The sequence below is a fragment of the Armigeres subalbatus genome, chromosome 1 (genome assembly GCF_024139115.2).
Source record: "Armigeres subalbatus isolate Guangzhou_Male chromosome 1, GZ_Asu_2, whole genome shotgun sequence".
Taxonomy (NCBI): Eukaryota; Metazoa; Arthropoda; class Insecta; order Diptera; family Culicidae; genus Armigeres; species Armigeres subalbatus.
Window position 1 is genome coordinate 123,618,343 of NC_085139.1, and position 18,047 is coordinate 123,636,389.

The 18,047-nt window shown below is 40.6% G+C and overlaps 1 protein-coding gene across 2 annotated transcripts in view; it reads right to left on the reverse strand.

Annotated features, from left to right (window-relative positions):
* Positions 1-16,507, reverse strand: part of LOC134205086 (CLIP domain-containing serine protease B9-like) — a 35,526-nt gene extending 19,019 nt beyond the window's left edge. Inside the window, exon 1 of one of the 2 annotated variants that reach the window (XM_062679996.1) lies at positions 16,131-16,507. In XM_062679996.1, the coding sequence (XP_062535980.1) occupies positions 16,131-16,374 (244 nt within the window). In that variant the 5' untranslated portion in view covers positions 16,375-16,507. Of the gene's footprint in view, positions 1-6,468; positions 6,653-16,130 lie in introns of those variants that run through there. The other variant, XM_062679997.1, reaches the window with a different exon arrangement.
* Positions 16,508-18,047: the final 1,540 nt, after the last annotated feature.

Sequence of the window (18,047 nt, forward strand, 5' to 3'; positions counted from 1 at the left end):
CATCTTTTTGGTTCTGAAATCAATGTAACTGATCAAGTAAAGTATGTGGGTCTAATTTTGAATTCAAAGCTTTCCTGGACTCCTAACATTGAGTTCAGAATCAAAAAGGAGTGTATGGCTTTCGGCCAATGCCGACGAACCTTTGGTAAAACTTGGGGTCTTAAACCCAAATATATCAAATGGATTTACATAACAGTTGTACGACCAATTTTGGCTTATGGATGCCTTGTGTGGTGGCAAAAGGAGGAAGTGAGGACAATTTAGTCTAAATTAGGCCATCTTCAAAGGATGTGCCTAATGGCAATGACTGGTGCGTTCTCTTCAACTCCCACGGCTGCTCTCGAAGTTCTCTTCGACGTGGCCCCACTACACATACATCTCAAACAAGAAGCATTTTCTTGTACTTACCGACTATGGGTACTCGGTTTTATGGAAGAGAATCCTGTAAACCGCTAGGGTTGTTACCGCTTATGGTTAATTGGGACAAAATTGTCCTTGCTCCAAGTGATCTCACACACGTTAGTAGTTTTCCTTATAGGACATTTTCAACACAATTCCCCTCGCGGGATGAGTGGACATCTGGCTATTTGGAGAGAAGTATGTCGGACAGCATTGTTTGTTACACTGACGGCTCCCTCCTCGAAGGTAGAGCAGGTGCAGGCGTCTATTCGCGTGAGCTGAGATTGAACAGTCACACTCACTGGGTACACACTGCACTGTCTTTCAAGCGGAAATATTTGCCATCATGTGTGGAGTGCAATCTGCACTGCAGCAACGCATTATGGGCAAAGTAATATACTTCTGTTCAGATAGCCAAGCAGCTATTAAAGCTCTCGCCTCGGCCAACTCAAGGTCGAAGTTAGTAATCGCATGTCGAACTCAAATTGAGGAACTGAATTCAGTAAATACTTTACACCTTATATGGGTACCTGGCCATTCTTCCATAGCTGGAAACGAATTGGCTGATGAGTTAGCTCGTAATGGAGCATCGCATGACTTTATTGGTCCTGAGCCAGCTATTCCAACATCCAAGTGTTGGGTGAAGCTTTTGATCAACTCTTGGGCTGTCACTCAGCACAAATGGCATTGGAGTAGTCTGGATTCATGTCATCAAACAAAATTGTACATCCGGGAGCCATCTCCGGTAGTAGCAAGCTATTTAGCTAATCTGTCTAAACCAAGGAATGTAAAATAACAACATTGCCAATGACAACGACATTATCCTCTCTTGTAAATGTTGGGACAAACTCAACTCGCAATAAGCGTTTGTCCCAAACTGCAACAGAATAGGACAATTATCGCCTGCCACGCATTTTGAGAAGTAGTCGGTTTCCGATGATGTTTTTGGTTAAATTAGTATCAGTTATCATAGATTAGACATAAACTTAACCATCTGTTGACATGATTTGCGTTTTACTTCTAAAATAAACAAGTTATCGCAGTTTGAAAAGTTCACAACAATTACCTCTCCATGTTTGTTGCAAATAAAATGGAACGCACCAATGTCTTTATCCTCTGCAGATGGGGATAAAGAGTTATCGCTATTCTCTTTTGTCGCTTGTTTTTTGCATTTTTCAGCGACAATTACATTCCTTGGTCTAAACAGAATTGCAGTGTCTTAGTCAAGGCCTTGACAGGTCACTGCCGACTGAACTATCACATGGCAAATATTCAACGCGTTGAATCATCTGTTTGTAATAGTTGTGAATCCGATTATGGAACTTCTTATCATCTAATATGTAACTGCCCAGTCTATGCACAATTACGCTTCCAAATATTTGGTAAACACTTACTTAGTGAAATTGACAAAAGAAACCTGAACCTTCAGAGCATTTTGTTGTTCATAACCCGTTGTGGTAAGGAGCTATAAGCTCTTGTACGCTTATGCGTTGTATGCCCTCTTCAAGGGCCCTTTTCCAAACATTCCCTTTGTTCTCCCATCCACATTCCTTTCCTTTTTGTTCACTTCCTTTTCCGTCAGGTGTGTGATGAAAAAGGCTGTGAAGGCGATGGCACAAATCTCCCAAATTGAGGTGAACGTGCCCCTGGAGCCGACGTTCTGATACCTGATACCTGATACGATTCAGTGAAACGGAATGAATTATGGCAAATTATGCTTGAACATGGTTTTCCGGCGAAACTGATACGGCTGATTCGTATAACGTTGGACGGATCGAAATCAAGTGTAAGGGTTGCAGATGAAATATCGCCGTCATTTGTTACCTTAGATGGACTAAAGCAGGGTGATGCACTCTCGAACCTACTGTTCAATATAGCGCTCGAGGGAGCGATTAGGAGAGCTGGTGTGCAAAGAAGCGGTACCATTATCACAAAATCGCATATGCTCCTGGGATTTGCGGACGATATCGATATCATCGGAATTGATCGCCGTGCCGTGGAAGAGGCTTTTGCGCCTTTTAAGAGTGAGACAGCGAGGATTGGACTCACGATCAATAACAGCAAAAAGAAGTACATGGTCGCTGGCAATCAACGTGGGTTCATTAGTGGTGGTGGTAGCGAAATAGTGCTGGATGGTGAAAATTTTGAAGTGGTAGAAGAATTCCCTAGTAGCACAGTTTGGGCTGATTTTGTTGCTGCAACCCATATGGGACCCAATTTGGTCGTATAGGAGTTTCAGAAACGAATCTACAACATATGTGCTACTTGGGTTTGTGTATCTTGGAACATTAGTGACGTGCGATAATGATGTTACCCGCGAGGTGAAAAGGCGTATTGCAGCTGCAAATAGGGCTTATTACGGACTTCGTAACCAGCTTAAGTCCCGTAGTCTGCAAACGAAAACAAAACTCGCGCTGTATACTACTCTGATTCTTCCGGTGGCTTTATACGGCCATGAGACATGGACGTTAAAGGAGGCTGATCGGAGAGCTCTCGGAGTGTTTGAGCGTAAGGTGCTGCGGACAATACTCGGCGGTAAACAGGAGAATGGTATCTGGCGGCGTCGCATGAATCACGAATTGTACCAGGTGTATAAAGGGCTGGATATTATTAAGCTTATACAACACGGCAGACTACGGTGGGCTGGTCACGTTGTTCGTATGCCGGAAGAACGTCAAGCGAAGATAATATTCAGTAGAGAATCCGGAAGAGGCCGCAGGTTTCGTGGAAGGCCGCGTACACGATGGCTTTTTGCAGTTGAAGAGGACCTGAGGGCGCTCAATGTTCAGGGCGACTGGAAGCGATTGGCCCAGGATCGAGTCCAGTGGAGAAGGATACTCCATTCGGCGTAGGTTCATCGAAGAGCTGTAGCCCATCAAAGCAAAGCAAGGTGATGAGTTATCCGATGTCCTAACACGAGCATGTGACGTGACAATGCCCAGGAGAGCTATGCCAACCGGCAACCGCAAACCGGTGCACTGGTGGACGAGCACGATAGCTGATCTTCACAGAACCTGTCTTAGAGCCAAAACAAGGTTGCGACGTGCTAGAACCGAAGCGGACAGGCTAGAAAGAAGCCGGGTGTTCCAAACAGCATGCAGAGCTCTGAACTATGAAATCAAATGTAGTAAGAGAGCCTGCTTTGAAGAGCTTTGTAGGATGGCCAATAATACTCCATGGGGGAATGCATACAGGGTAGTGATGGCTAGGACCAACAGCACACCTCCTGAGAAATCCCCGGATATGTTAGCCAGGATCGTTGGAGGTTTGTTGACTCATTGGACTGGCCCGCCACACCGTACGACAGTGAACCGTACAACAGTGATCGTAGTACCGCTAGTGACTAACGATGAGCTTATCGCCGTTGCAAGAAAACTTAAGCAAAACAAGGCACCAGGGTCGGATTGTATTTCTAACCTGGTCCTTAAGCACGCGATTCTTGCCGTTCCAGATATGTTCAGGAGCTGTCTCCAATGTTGCTTGGACGAAGGAAACTTCCCAGATCGTTGGAAACGGCAGAAGTTTGTGCTATTGCCTAAGCCTGGGATACAGCCGGCACACAGACCAATTTTCCTACTCAACACAACTGGTAAGTTGTTAGAGAGGGTGGTCCTGAATAGATTGACGAACTATTCGAAGTGTTCTGGTGGTTTATCAAGCAACCAGTATGGGTTTCGTTAAAGCCGTTCTACCATCGAAGCAATTCGGTCGGTAACGGAAACGGCTAAGATAGCGCGTGATTTGAATAGGAGAGGTATTAGGTACTGTGCATTGAGTACACTAGATGTAAAAAATGCATTTTATAACGCTAGCTGGGCAGCTATAGCTGATTCCCTGCATCGCATGAGAGTCCTGGATTATCTGTGCAGGATTCTGAAAAGCTATTTTGTCAGTCGATATCGTTAGTCGACACATTGATATTGTTAGTCGACACAGAAGCTCGTCAGCAGTCGATTGAAGTGCCATCAGGTGTTCCACAGGGATCGATCCTCGGACTGGTTCTGTGGAATATCATGTATGACGGAGCATTACGTTGAAATCATGGCTGGTGTGAAAATAGAAGGCTTTGCGGATGATGCAATGCTAGAGGTCACAGGTGACACCCTAGACGAAGTTGAATTGAAAGCTTCGTACGCGATTAGCAGAGTCGAAGAATGGCTCAACTCAAGGAGGTTGACGTTAGCACATCACAAGACTGAGATTGTTGTGATGCATAACCACCATGGGTTGCAGCAAGCGAGGATAAACGTAGGGACCTGCACAGTAAACTTCGTGAGGTCATTAAAGCATCTGTGCATGATGATCGACGATAAGCCCAATTTTAGGAGCCACGTCGATTATGTATGCCAAAGGGCTTCATTGGTAATAAAATCTTCATCGCGAATGATGCCCAACGGATTGGCGGTGCAAAGTCAGGTGCGTAGCTTTTAGCGGGTGTAGCATTGTCTATTATCCGATACGGTGTACCAGCATGGTCCAAAGCACTAGAGGCCGGGTGCAATGCTAGAGTGCACCGGCTGATGTGTCTGCGGGTTGCAAGCGCATACCGCACCATATTTTATGAGGCGGTGTGCGTCATTGCTGGGATGATGCCGATAGACATACTTCTGGAGAAAGATGTGGAGTGCTTCAACGACAGGGACTCGGTACAAGTGCGACGTGTCAAGACAGCAGCTTCATTGCTCAAATGGCAAAGAGCATGGGACACTGCAGTCAAAGGTCGTTGGACCCACAGACTGATTCTGGAGGTAGCGTATTGAATTAGTAGGAAGCATGGTCAGGTCAACTTCCACCTATTACAGGTGTTGTCTGAACATGGTTGCTTTAAAAAATTCCTGCATAGGTTCGGGTTCGCAGATTCTGCGGAGTGCTTAAATTTACTTATTTATTTATTTATTTATTCATCAGCGTCTTAACGGATTATGTGGAAACTACAGCGCTAGTGGCGTCTTGAACAAAACCAGCAGCTGCAGTACAGGCAAGCTGTGATGCAGGGAACAACATGCTCACTCGAACAACAAAAACGTCACGGGTGGTCTGCGGGTACCTCCGTATGTAGATATAGAGGTCATCACATTTCATTCAGTCACATGGTCTCCCCCCTCGCCAGCGCCCAATCACTGAGTGTCACAATCAGAATAATGTATAATTCAACCTCGCCATATCAACTGTCATACAAACCTGAAACCAGTCCAAAACATCGGACGACACCCAAAATATGTAACATAATCGAATGTACGTTGGGGAGCAAAATCATTTTTGAACTACCCTAATTATTAGTTTGCTTTCACCGATAGGAAGGTGTTTACTTTCGCTCCACGATCAATTTTTAATAGTTTTTTTCAGGCAAAAATAGCAGTTTATATTAGGTTTTGCTTCAAACAAGTGACTGATTTCTAAAAGTGATGTTTAATTTGCATTCAACATTTCGGGCTGATGCGGAGAAGTGTGTAAAAACTTGATTTTTTTCAATGTCCTTTGAAGTGAAGAAGTGAAGAAGTGAAATGCAGTGACAAACCCACCAAATCGCGAACAGCTATTACCTAAATTGGCACGAAACTGCTGATTTATGATATAATTCGTGGCCGAAATACATAGGATTCTTTGAAAAAACATATTATTTATCACGGGAAGCAAATAAATATTAAGTTAATAATTTGAATATTAAACTTGTGTTCGATGCTGTTCGATGCATTCGAATGTTGGTAGGAGAGGAGTGTGGGGTTGACCCGTGGAAGGTCCGGTGCCATATGGGCTGCCATTCTGGTACTCTTCCAAATATGTCCTTAACGCTCCTGACCGTTTATCATCTTTGTATGTTTCAATCTGCATTTGTGCATTCAATTTTTCTCAAGATTCCAAGAAGATGCAATAACCAGCATTTTTATACATTTTTTGAGCCGGTGATTTCTGGGAATTCCCGTGTAATTAACACTATCAAGGTTGCCATTAGTCAATTCTCAAAATGCTGATATTGCTTTTTTGACACCACAACTAAACCGGTTTTTCTCGCAAAACCGTTAAGATGCACACCTCGTAGTCAAAAACGTTCGATTCTATATCACTCACCCTGTTGAACGGAACTTTTCGCAACCAACAGAACTAGAAATCCTGACAAAAACGCCCGAAGAATCATGCCGACCGCGACAGACCACTTTAATTCCAGTTAAGAAAATAGCTCCCCAGTTGTTAAAGCACGAAGTCAGAATGACAAGAAAGATGGGACTAAACTGAAATCTGAGCTCAAACTAAGAGTGCGCCGGACACATTCGAGTGATTTGTTCGCGTTGTTGATAATCCGGTCCGCCAATCAGCATGTGTTGCGAATTCACACTATCGCACCCCGTACACGGTGTGGCTGATCAGTCGTTGGCTTTGAGCTTAATTGAGGTATGCGTGCATGCAGACACAAAGCAGGTTTCCTCTTATAGGTGTTGAGTGGTACGCCACTCGATGGATGCTGCAACTGACTACTGTAGACTGAGCAGACCGATGACGACAAAGGCGGTAATCGGCGCTTTTCTACCGGGTAGGGTCTGAGGTTGCGATTGCGATAACGTTATGGATGGGAAATCGGACTTCTACGTGATCTGGTCGAGGGGAGTTTTCGTTCGCCAAACGTGTTAGTGCTTTCACAATGCATCATCAATGACGTACTTGGGCGAAATCCGTCAATTAATGAATGAAGCAGTCAGTGCTGTACACTTGCGGGTGTTTTGACTAGTGAGGGTAAGTTTAGCTGAACGAATATTCGAAGAATCAATCAATGGGCTATGCACTTCTTAGACAGGTTTGATGGGGAAGATAGGTTTTCCTAACGGTTTTCGAATGAATTGCTGAGAAACCATAAATAAATAAGATAGTGAGAAGCAAAACAAGTGTAATGAAATAAATGAATATTTCTATGGACATCATGATTCTCCATACGAAGGTTCAACCTTAGTTAAAAAGTTTATAAGAAATTAAGAAATAACCAGCCTGTGCATATTTTAGCCGAAATAATATCTTTCACAGTGAAAAGAAAAAAATCAATTCCAAACAGCATATAAATCATCGCCCTCCCTTGGAAAAATAGAGCATGCGGAAATTAACTTTCCGAAGTGTGTATTAGATGAAAAGAAGTCCACACCACCAGCCAAGAAAAAAAATTATCCTAAAAAATGGAAGTCATAAATTTACCAACCCTTTCGCCTCCCTTTTCGCGCGCGCGTTTATTATAATTCCTTTTCGAAACTTTTTTTCATTCTCTCCATTCATCGCCACTGTTTGCAATCATAAATCTTTACCACAATCACAATGAACACACAGTTTTTTTTTCCAGAGCTTTGCCTAAAATTTGTTATCAATTTTACAGAATTAGAACAGAACAGAAATTTGTTCCCACACAGCGCAAATGAAGCGGCGAATGTTGTTTTTTTCTTCTGCTGCGTTACAGTGGGAGTTATTTTCTTAACAACTGGCGTAATTTATGGTGCTCCCATTGAAGGGGGAAAAGTTTTTCAATTTCGGTAATTAAGATCTATTTAAACCCGAGCAGATGTAAATGAAGATAGAGTGTGATCCAGGCAGAACGGAAAAAATATAATATTCACTGTTTTGCGTACTGCTAAAACGTTCAAATAATTATGTCTACGCTGGTAGCCTCAATGTAAAACGTATAAATCGGTTGCGATGATTTCACGCAAAAACTGTTGTGTTGTAAAATGTTTTGACGCGTAAAACTTTTGCGTGGTAAAATGTATGGCTGAATCATGTGGTATCTGGACAATACCAGAGATTGTAGGTGATTCCCGTTCTCACAATGGCAATACTTCACACACGTGTAATAACGACTTGTCATCTTAATTAAATTGCACCTATCCTTTTCTTGTTACTCCCATGACTGTAGTTCCCCGGATAAATTGCTTTGTCCCACTTAAGTTATTCTGCTTTGCTACCTACAGAAGGGTGATTGAAGCGGAACTGGTGAATGAACCATAAGCATATGCGGTATTTCGAAAAATTTCGTTCCGGGTGGTTCGAAACGAAATTCCGCGGAATTTCGCGGAATTTGAGCATGGCGAAATCTCATTTCTTGATTTCGTTTCGTTAAATTGCAAAAATTTCGCTAGAAAAAAACTAGCTCCTAACGAAATTTAACGGAATTCCGCGGAATTTCGAAACAAATTTAAACATAAACCACTCTTTATATTATCAAAAAATTTGGCTGCGCCGCTGAACAAAATCGTTAAGAAAAAAAATTATTTTAAGGTCTTTTTAGTGGAATGTATTCAACCGTCTAAGACGAGTTTAGCACTCTCCATTTTATTAAATTAAATTAATTTATTTATTAATATCAATTTTACTGCAGTTTATTTCTTTATTGATGTTTTCTTCACAGAAATTGTATTTCCAGTGGTTCAGTTACTTATGGTTTGGGAAGCTAATCAATAAAATATTTAACATAATCTCGACTTCATATCAAATTTGAAAGAATGTTCATATTACACGTTCCAAGGCGCTTACACTGTTCGTGATATTTGGTTTAATCGATGGCTAATTGGACCTGAGCTGACCTTCCATTTCGCCCAAAGGTCTTCTTATCGGTTCTGTTAAAAGACCCATCATTACTAAGATTTGGATTAGTGCGTTCTGAGCGAAACGATATCGCTTTAGTTGAACCAGTTTTCGGATTCGTACAGAAACACCTTGCTAAAGGTTACCAGAGCCCGTAGTCAAATTCCGCCACAAATCGCAGTGCTTCTGGTGACCCCTGAGACACACAAAATTTCAAAGCTTTTCAACATTTCATTAAATTATGTGTTTTCTGTTCAGCAAAGCATATTTTCTAGTAATGTCATAATTATAAAAATAAACAAAACATCGCAAATATAGCATTAGTTGCTTTGATCACTAGCCTGGAAAATATTTATTGTAGGCTCTTTGGATTTTCCAGGGCTCCATTTTTTCTCGCAATGCGTAATACAATCGATCTTGTAGATGCTGATCACGTCAGCTAGTGTGGGAGAAAGCGAAGTGATAAAATTTATGTCTGCATCGAAGAGCACAAAAATATTTAGTGCGGAATCGATCGTATTGTAGAAGCTTATTAAACGAAGAACATTGATCTTGCGTTGGATTGATTTGAAACACAGTTTTCGTCTTCTTGTTTTCAAAATAACTTCGTTTACAATAAATATTTAGTCGGTTACCAAGGGGCTTAACATGAATTACCTTCTCTTTTAACCAACGATTCCTTTCCCGTAGCGCTCACGGAGATGCAGAGCATTCCTCGGTCTTTTATAACAATGAGGGTTAAATAAATGTTTCTTTCCTAATCCTAAATTGACTGTAAGGACGTGACCAGCATCGTTATTGGTCATGAATTGGAAACTACGCAGCAAGTATACAATAAGAATAACTTTGTTGTATCCTAAGAATATTATTTAATTGGTGAGCTGTGCATACTGCATATTTGCTGTTTCTCGCCCAATCACGATTAGCAACTACGATGTGTACAGTTAATCAAGTTAAGCTCTTCTTTGACTATTTGCATAATATGCAAGGAACATTGAAGATTTGGGGCATTTCTAGATATTCGCATGGAATCTACAAAAAAATCCAGAACGGGTTGAATGATCATTATAATTGCTGAAAGTGTTTTACTTATGATTGCTTTCAGCCAGAGCTTGAAATATTCATCTTTGATGAAGCAACTTCGGTCCGAATTTTGACAAACATCGCATGAATATTCAAAACATAGAATGACATAGTCAGAAGACTACTCCACGAACTCGTTCATTCGACTGTCACTGAGTGTGTTTACTGTGTGCAGAAAAAAACATAATTAGCATTGTTTATGTTGATGTTTGCCGTTTAAAGTGCCTCGCGGATGAAAATCGGATTCAGTCCTGTGTGATAAATCACTTTACTCATTTGAAACGTGTTCAGATTTCATATAATTTGTCAATTTGTAAAATGTGCATAAATATTTAATGACTAATATTCAACTGAATATTGACTGTCCAGAGTCAACTATGAATGTGTCGGAAGTGAACTGACAAGTGAAGAAGAATGGACTTCATCAAAAAATTTCGATTATTTTACACTCTGCTTTCAGCTCATTCTGACCATAACAGCTGTTCTCATATGCCAAGGACACACAGACAATAGCTCAGTTCGTCGAGCGGATTGTATATAAGACTATGGGTCTGTGAAATTCAATCTGAAGTACATATTTATGTGCATTTTAGAAAAGTGCACAGGATTCTTCTAGTGTAAAAAAAATCCCATGCAAAATTTGTGCAAAGTTGCTCAATTTTGCATGATTCGCCGAGAAATCATAAAACTTTTTTTACACGGATTTTAGAATTTTGAACTGAAAACTCATTTATACGGAACGCATCCCCCGTGTTAAAAAAGAATCGGGTGTATGCTATATAAGTAGACAAATATTAAGAAGGAATAAGTTTTGGCTCAACCGTCTAAGACGAGTAAGTAACCTCCATTTAATTCCACCAATTATTTCGATATCTTTGCAGATACGTATTTCGACCACAACTGTGTGGTCGTCTTCAGTGTCTCGTACTTGACTCGACGATACACTAAAGACGACCACACAGTTGTAGTCGAAATACGTATCTGCAAAGATATCGAAATAATTGGTGGAATTAAATGGAGGTTACTTAACTCGTCTTAGACGGTTGAATACATTCCAATAAAAAGAGCTTAAAATATTTTTTCTGAAGTTTTGGCTGTTACGCCCTTTTCAAATTTTCATTCTCAATCTGTGTATGCGCCTGGCAGATGTGGATACATAATTGAGTATCCCACTAAATAAAAAAAATTAAGCATTCATTTTATAATTTTGACTTAGCTCAATACTATAAAACCACACCGACAAGACAATATGAAGTATGCTTCAGCATAATTACATTATTCTTAGGTGAACTAAGGTTTTAAACTAAATTTGAATCCGTATATGGAAAATTCCACAATTTCTATATTTTTTTATTCATTTCATTTATTCAGACTAAGGCCGAAGTGGCCTGTGCGGTATATAAGAGTCTTCTCCATTCGGCTCGGTCCATGGCTACACGTCGCCAACCACGCAGTCTACGAAAGGTCCGCAAGTCATCTTCCACCTGATCGATCCACCTTGCCCGCTGCGCACCTCGCCTTCTTGTGCCCGTCGGATCGTTGTCGAGAACCATTTTCACCGGGTTACTGTCCGACATTCTGGCTACGTGCCCGGCCCACCGCAGTCGTCCGATTTTCGCGGTGTGAACGATGGCTGGTTCTCCCAACAGCTGATGCAACTCGTGGTTCATTCGCCTCCTCCACGTACCGTCCGCCATCTGCACCCCACCATAGATGGTACGCAGCACTTTCCTTTCGAAAACTCCAAGTGCGCGTTGGTCCTCCACGAGCATCGTCCAGGTCTCGTGTCCGTAGAGGACTACCGGCCTAATGAGCGTTTTGTAGATTGTCAGTTTGGTACGGCAGCGAACTCTATTCGATCGGAGCGTCTTGCGGAGTCCAAAGTACGTACGATTTCCAGCCACTATGCGTCTACGAATTTCTCTGCTGGTGTCATTTTCGGCAGTCACCAGTGAGCCCAAGTACACAAATTCTTCTACCACCTCGATTTCGTCACCACCGATGCAAACTCGTGGTGGGTGGCTCACATTGTCGTCTCTTGAACCTCTTCCTATCATGTACTTTGTCTTCGACGTGTTGATGACTAGTCCGATCCGCTTAGCTTCCCTCTTCAGTCTGATGTAGGCTTCCTCCATCTTCTCAAAGTTACGTGCCATAATATCTATATCTATGTTGCGAAGGGCAGCCATGGACCGAGCTGAATGGAGAAGACTTTTATATGCAGCACAGATATGTTGCGAAACGATTCGATGCTTGCAAGTTAAGTTATTAAGACGATATCAAATACGGGATTTGTGGCGCCAGACCAGACCGGGGGCCGCCGATGTTCTGAATTGCGCTATAGTAAATAATGACAAATAATTTTCAATTTCAAATTCAATGCCTCAAAGTGATTCAGATTGAATGTTTTATCAGACAATTCCCTCGGAAACTACATCCGTAATCCACTGTTGACTAATTTCCGGAAGGCCTTTTTCCGTCAACAACTAATACAGCTATCAGAACGTCGGCTCAGGAAGAATGTTTTGGAGATTTGTGTCATCGCCTTCACATTTATAGAAAAAATAGAAAGGAGCAGGAAATGCAAATGGAAAGAAGATTGGGGAAGACTCCCTAGATGAGGATGTCAATATGCCAAAGGCGAAACACAGAGTAGACTGTAAAAACGCGTGCCTTCAATCCATATAGGCTATATAGTTTTGCTCGCGACTAATAAATCCAAACTGTTCTCAAATAATAGATACTCATTACGATCCAATTTTATTCAGTGACATTCCCGATTCCATTAAACTAGAAAGCTATATGAGTTCTATAGCAAAGCAAAGCCTTCGAATATTCGATGAGCATTAATAATTTGAATTTGATCTTTTCTCTGTATAACATTTTAGTAGAACTTTAGGCGAGGATGAGTATTTGATATGATGGCACTCATATAATGGCTTGCTAAATATCAGCTACCCAAATAAACCTGTGTCAACAAACTATCGATAGACACAGAAATTCATATATCTGGATCCGAAATGGTCTGGAGTTGTTTTTTATACGACTTGGTCCAATCGCTATTCCTACCTTCTACCAAATTCACTCTAAAGTTGAGTATTACAAAGTTGAATATTAAGTTAATTTGACTTCTACAGTAGTTCTTTCAAGGCACCGATCAAGCCACTCACTCTAGAGATTGATTTTTTTCATCAATAGGTCTAATGGCGAATCAGAAGATCATTCAATCCACTGCAAACCAGGATTTTTCTTGATACGACTAGGCCCAATAACGATCCAACCACCGACCGGCATACTTGAGTTCGTGAATTCCAACTAGCAAGTATGGATTTTTTGTCGTTATTTCACGCACTACTGGATCTAATTTTTTTTATTATTATTTGCGAAGGTTTATTTAGTCCTTCAGTTAATCGTTTAAATTTCTTAAAGGTTTCGCCAAGGGCGCTGGGAGTTCACGCTAGGGCTCTGAAAATTAACTGTTAGGGAAAATATTCGATTTGGTGGGTCGTGGTCCCATCGTGCTCCAGGTCAACTCCGCCACTGCCTGAAGGAGCACAACATGTTGGCTTCCGGAAAACTTGTAGTAACTAACAGTGCATAACAGAGACCCATCTGGGCGCAAGTCGTATCCGTACCTGCGAGAGCATCTTAAAGGTGTCAAGGTATTCGGGCGTACGTCCGAGTTTCTTAGTTGTCGACCAATCGTGACTAAGCAGAACGGTAGGGCAAAACAACACCTCCTGAATCGAAATCCGTGCACTGTAGTCGGTTGTCGAATCAAAAAAATTAAGGTCACTCCTGACAGAATCTAAGTTTCAAAGTGCTCGCGTTTTCAGGGGCACACTACTCGATACGGAGGCGGCGGACAACTGTCATTTTTGTTGATTCAGCTTTGCTGGGTCGCAGCATGCGTGAAAAAAATAAAAATGACAGTTGTGCGTTGCTTCCGTATCGAGTGGTGTGCACCGAAAACGCGAGCACTTTGAAACTTGGATTCTGTCAGGAGTTACCTTAAGGCTCTATAAACCGTAATCAATTTGATGATGAAGATGATTTTGTTCTCATTCGCACTAATACTAATGCAATTCTAGCCAAAATTCAATATTTCACTGCTATTCATCAACTTACCTCTGTCAACGTATATTCATGGTATTTTCATATGAATTTTTCACTCAACTAGCTAATTAATTATTAATTATTTGACTGAAAAGCGCATAAAACTGCTTTTTTCCTAAACAAATTTTCTTATACTAATTGTACACACACCAACTCCGAACGATCGAAACACACCCATACACTTATTTTGAACATGCACTCAGTTTTTCACTTGTTCTTTTCTCACCGTTTTCTTGATTTTATCACAACTAAACATAATTCACTACCTAACTTTCACTTTTGTCTTTGATGTTGAACACCAATTTCTTCACTTCATTTCGAAAAACCAACGAAAACTGCTTTAAAAAAATTGAAGTGAGAGACAAATTTGACGGCCGTATTGTGAATGTTGTAAAATTCGGAACACCCAAATTCACTATCGCATTAGGTGAAATAGTGCGCTCAAAATCTCGGGAAAGCAACTTAGAAATATCAAAACAATACATCGAATATGCTAGTCGACACGCAAACAACTTTATGCAAAGAAAAGAATCATCATTTCATCGTTGCCAGATTTATTTAATCAAATAATTATTGCGGTTTGTCGAATTAATCAAATCAACCAGAAAAAAAGAAAAGATTATGCAAGCTTCTGTTGGCAGGGTGGAGAATGGTTGACATTTAATTTAACCGTACCATTCATCCTACCATGCAGTAAAAAAAACAAAACTACGGCAGCCGAGCAGCCTCGACCAAGCAGACGACAGCGCATACTTTTACTATTTCTCCCCCCACAATCAATGTTTTCGTAGAATAATTTCTCAACGTATAATCAGTTTTGGTGGCAAATATACATTTCATTATTTCTTACTCATTTTACAGATTAGAACTAATAAATCAGTATCTGTGGCTAGCACTCTTTCAAGGCTGTGTGCCACAGCCTAATTCAACTCGATTCTGTTCTATTTGCACTGCGCACAAGAAAGTGTGGATGGATGGCACGAGACTCACGCAGCAGCAAACAAACAGTCTGCGGATGAAGAATAAAAAAGACTTAATTTCGTCTTACATTAATTTGGGAAACAGTCTCAGTGTGCTCGATGCACGAAATTTTACCGGATAAAATGTAAATATTCGGAGAATCAAAGTGTTTTACTGTACTTTCCCCCAGAGTGTATGTAATTAAGAGTGGCGACACTGTCAGAATTAGAACAAAATTCATCTGTCATTCCTATACAAAATCGTGTTCCAAACGAGCAGGAGACCTGTCAAATGCGGCACATGTCGCCACTCTTAATTACATACACTCTGCTTTCCCCAACACTTGTATGTTGAAAACCCAGTGGTGTATGAAGAATTTTAAAATAAGTTTTCATATAAAAAATATTTCATGAATGCTCAAAAGTAAACATTTTGTTGCATCTGGCAACATTATGTAGCAGCTGACAAGCTTTTACCACCCCATTTCCACCCACCTCAAATTTTCGTCACTTTTTCGTACTAATTGCCTCACCAATACTAACAAGCAATAACGTCATTAATTTTCAAAACAGAGTTATGGAGCCTTGAGCCTTAAATCCGTACAGGTAATTTTTTACTTATTTCTAAAATGAAGCAAACTTATCATCTAGACTACCATAATAAACAGGGCAAAAGGATTAAAACACAATAACTTTTGGTACAATTGTAGTCATAATGCTAAAAAATGGCACATAACAATCTGCGTTTACTGGATGGCGATTTGTTTTTGATTTGTGATGTTTCAATTTCAAACCACTATTTTCAAAGGTCAAATGCCTTACTGTCAAGTATTTAAACAAGATAAATAATTTTAAATTAATTACCTTAAGCCCCTTGATGTTAACTGAACGGATTTCGGCCCCTAACGATAATAGTTTGCCGATTCAATATCACATTCGACGAGATGGGTGTAGGTAAATGTTAGAACGATTCTTAGCAAGGCTACTACTTATTTACATTGCATACATTCTACTCACTTATATCATCATCCCAAAACACTATTCGATGCGGCTCTTCTGAATAATACTTGGCCCACTTGTTAAAACTACTTATCCTCTCAATAAACGGTTCCGTCTGGGGGTAAACTTCAGTAGGAAACCGAAACCTGTTATTCGATAACGGCGCCCATGAATGACACACAACAATGAAAACAATCACCAAATGAACAACTATTCCGAATGCCATCATTCCCGGCTTGAACACTGTGTTGCACGGCCACATTTAATAAAATTCCACTCGAACTATTTCCCAAAACAGCCTAATCCGATTCCGATGTGTGACCGCCACCTTGTCTCGCTAAAATCGCAAACATCCGCTAATTTGGATTTTCGGTCACCGAATTCCGCCCAACAATAATGACGCGAGAACCTGCTTTGAACGAGGTTTGCCCGGTGACTGACACGGCCGTGTGAAGTTTCACTAATGTGCCGGGCTTTGAGGTAACACCTGTCTAATTCTCCGTTTCCTATCAACGTCCTGCTTTTAACAAGCCTTCGGGTGCTACCTACGATCATCGGTTGGTGGCACTTTTGCCAATGAGTGATTCGATCCATCACGATCAATGAACTGTTCTTGCTGAGATTGTCTTGTCGGGAGTCGTCTCTTATTTGTGTGTCATGTGCTAAAAAGGTGGTTATTGTCTCATGATTAAACGTGGTCGGGCCAAACGGCGGTGGTTTTTAGTCTCCTAACGATGGATGAAAAGCCCATATCAAAAGGATGTTAATTGACGTGAGCACGCTTCTGTTTTGAATTTAGTTTTATTGTTTGCTGCGTGGTAAATCTTTTCTTCCCTTTATGAAACGTTTCTTGAATAGTTATAACAGCAATCAATATGAAGCTAGCGATAATTGTATGGTTCCAGTTTCATAGACTATGGACGATCCTCGGTACTCAGTACGTAATTTTTTGATAACCCCTTTCGTACGTGTTTTAGAACTGCCGTCATAGCAACAAATTCTTCCCTATTAATTAAATTCCTAAGAAGATCTAATGAATATTTGGAATTTTCCTTTTGAATTTGATAAAAATCCAGCCTCATGCCAAAAATTTTTCGAAAACTATTCCGCGGATATGAACAAGGCGCCAGTAATCGAATAAGAGATATGAAAGAAAAGTTTGTATCCGTTTGCAGCGTAAATAAAGCATTCGGACTCGGACATTTTCGATGTATTCATCAATAGTAGAAAAAACCTCTGTATTTGAACGGTTCGATCAGCTCGAAATACCGGTTTTTCGACTCTGCGATCATCTGTCCTCAGTCCTTGCGCCTTTCTGTGATGAATTTCCGAAGAATTTCAGCAGGAATATTGTATGGCTTTATTAAAAATTCCAAAAGAGAATCTGAAATAATTTTTGAAAGAGAAATTCTCATAGGATTTACAAAGGAATGCTTTATAAAATTTTCAAAACTGGCGGTAGATCTGTTTGTACTCATAACAATTGAATTAAATTCTTGGGAAAATATTCTATTTGGTAGGTCACATTTCCTATCGTTTCCAATTAAACTCCGCCAGTGCATAGGAGAGTCGATCAAAGTATCTCGCGATAGTCGCAAGATCATTCTTTTTCGAAAAACTACATATAAATGTCAAATATTCCTGCATACATTATAATTTTACGGAACATTATTTGTTTCATCTAATAGCTGTTCCCAATCATTAAAAACGTGACTCAAAGTTTTGTTTTATGTTCCCCATATTTCGCCATATGGCAATTTATCCTCAATCAATCTCCCAAACAGCAGCACCAATGAAACCGGGAAGATTTTAATTAAAACTCGAATTTAATGAAAATATTTTTGCATAAGCAAACACTAATCAACAAAAGTGTTTTCAATTAGTGACACACAGAGAGGGCGCGTCGCCGAGCGGGAATTCCCCCGCTCGTGGCTT